The sequence below is a fragment of the Limulus polyphemus genome, unplaced genomic scaffold (genome assembly GCF_000517525.1).
Source record: "Limulus polyphemus unplaced genomic scaffold, Limulus_polyphemus-2.1.2 Scaffold8413, whole genome shotgun sequence".
Classification (NCBI taxonomy): domain Eukaryota; kingdom Metazoa; phylum Arthropoda; class Merostomata; order Xiphosura; family Limulidae; genus Limulus; species Limulus polyphemus.
In genome coordinates, this window is record NW_013674023.1 from 1 (window position 1) to 2,044 (window position 2,044).

Here is a 2,044-nt window from a genome sequence, read left to right on the forward strand (position 1 = left end):
TAGTGGTCCTAATGATTGCTGTCCTAACTCTTGAAACATTACCTGTCATATAGTGGTCCTAATGATTGCTGACCTAACTCTTGAAACATTACCTGTCATATAGTGGTCCTAATGATTGCTGACCTAACTCTTGAAACATTACCTGTCATATAGTGGTCCTAACTCTTACCTTAGACCTCTATAAGTTTATGAGACTTACACTTAAGTAGATTCTCAATAACCGATGAAAGAAGATGATGCCACCATGGCAGTTATTTTCTATAAACCTGATGAAAGAAATAGGTTTGTGGTTTGAGTGCATATTTACTTACAGCAGCAAGTCTATAATTGTTTTTTTTTCAGAAATTCATTTGGTTTGAAGAGTAATAAAACATAGTACATCAGTAGGCTATTGACAAGATACACACAATACTGAAAAAATAGTGTAAATGTTATTTTATTTTCTTTAATTATGTAAATTCTCACTTGATAGAGTGTTTGGCTTGAACAAAATTTTCTTTTGTTATTTCCAATAAGTGTTATTCATATAAAATATTTAATTTTCTTTTATCTTTCAGTTTTCTGATCTTCCAAAACCAAGTTACCTCAACCAGACCCTGCAAGAACTCAAAGTGGGAACTTTTTACAATAGTTTGATAAACTTACTGTTGCTAGTTAGTGGTAATGTCTTACAGATCGGTAATGTCTTACAGATCGTAAACTTACTGTTGCTACGTTAGTTTAAACGTTCTGCAAGACATTACCACTAACGTAGCAACATTAAGTTTATCAAACGTTTTGTAACAAAGTATGAGCAATGCATCTAGTCTTTGAAAAGTTTATTTTGTATTATTTCACAGTGTGTAGGATATGAGGAGAATCTTACACATTTTGAATGTAAAAAGTATATTTATAAAAATTTTGAGTTACAAGATTGTGGTGTTATAATTTTCTGAAATAGTGTTTTTTATTCCCAAGGCGAAAGAAGACACCCCTGTGATTACAGTACTCAACCAATTCATAGAGAGGAGAGTTTCGGCTTTGCCCATAGTAAATGAACAAGGCAAAGTGGTGGACATTTATGCTAAGTTTGATGTTATTGTAAGGACTTGAACTATTTTTTATACTTAGTTTGATATTACTTTTTAAGTTAATTTTTTACTATCCTCTCTAAAATATGTGAAGAGTTTAGATCAGTTTTCAGTCATATATTGATTGTACCACAGACTTTAAAGGTGTAGGTTTTTATATTTGTGTGCTCATTTAACTTGTATTTTGGTACTTTTTAAAAAGTGTGAAAAAAAAATAACAAACTGTTAATGGGTTGAAAGGTAAAACAAGTTTACTCATACAATTTTTTTTTTTTAGAACTTGGCAGCTGAGAAAACCTACAACAATCTAGACATGACTGTCAGAAAGGCTCTAGAACATCGAGACCAGGTAAAGCAAGAAACGTTTATCATGAAACAAAGAGCTTTTTATATTTGTAGTATTGTGGATTTTGGTTTGATATGCACATTTTTTTTCATTTATATAAGGTAAAAAAAATGTTAAATTCAATCAACGGTTGTTCGTCAGTTTCCTTAAAAAAAAAAAAAGGAAAAAAAAACTTTTTCATAAAAGAAGAGAATACAAGAATATTTAAAATTTGTAAATCGTGATTGTGTTATTTAAATAAGTGTTATCCAGGCTCTATTTTTTATAGGGCCAAGTTTGGCCTAGTATGTTTGGAATGTGAATTTGAGACTTTATGGTTTGCGAGCTGTTGCCACCAAAACATGCTTTGCACTTTGGGGCGTGGGTGAACAGTAAGAATAAACCCAAGAGTTGGCAGTGGGTGCTGTTGACTAGCTGTCTTCCCTCTGGTCTATCAGTTCAGAATTAGGAACAGCTGTGTGGAGATAGCCTTTTATGTAGTTTTACACAGAAATCATGAAACAATCTATTATTGATCACAATGCAAAAGCACAAAATGAAGTGAGTTGAAGACCATTGTTTTATTTTTGTCCAGGTTTTGGAGTTCCGTATATGTTCAACTTTTTTTTGCCTGCTAAAGGAAGATTCC

At 32.0% G+C, this 2,044-nt stretch overlaps 1 protein-coding gene across 1 annotated transcript in view; it reads left to right on the top strand.

Annotated features, from left to right (window-relative positions):
• Window positions 1-557: 557 nt before the first annotated feature.
• LOC106475332 (5'-AMP-activated protein kinase subunit gamma-2-like) overlaps window positions 558-2,044 on the top strand; it is a gene marked incomplete at its 5' end in the record, with an annotated part of 7,760 nt that continues 6,273 nt past the window's right edge. Inside the window, 3 exons of the mRNA XM_022379473.1 lie at window positions 558-611; window positions 958-1,080; window positions 1,348-1,419. Coding sequence (XP_022235181.1) covers window positions 558-611; window positions 958-1,080; window positions 1,348-1,419 — 249 coding nt within the window. The remainder of the gene's footprint in view (window positions 612-957; window positions 1,081-1,347; window positions 1,420-2,044) is intronic.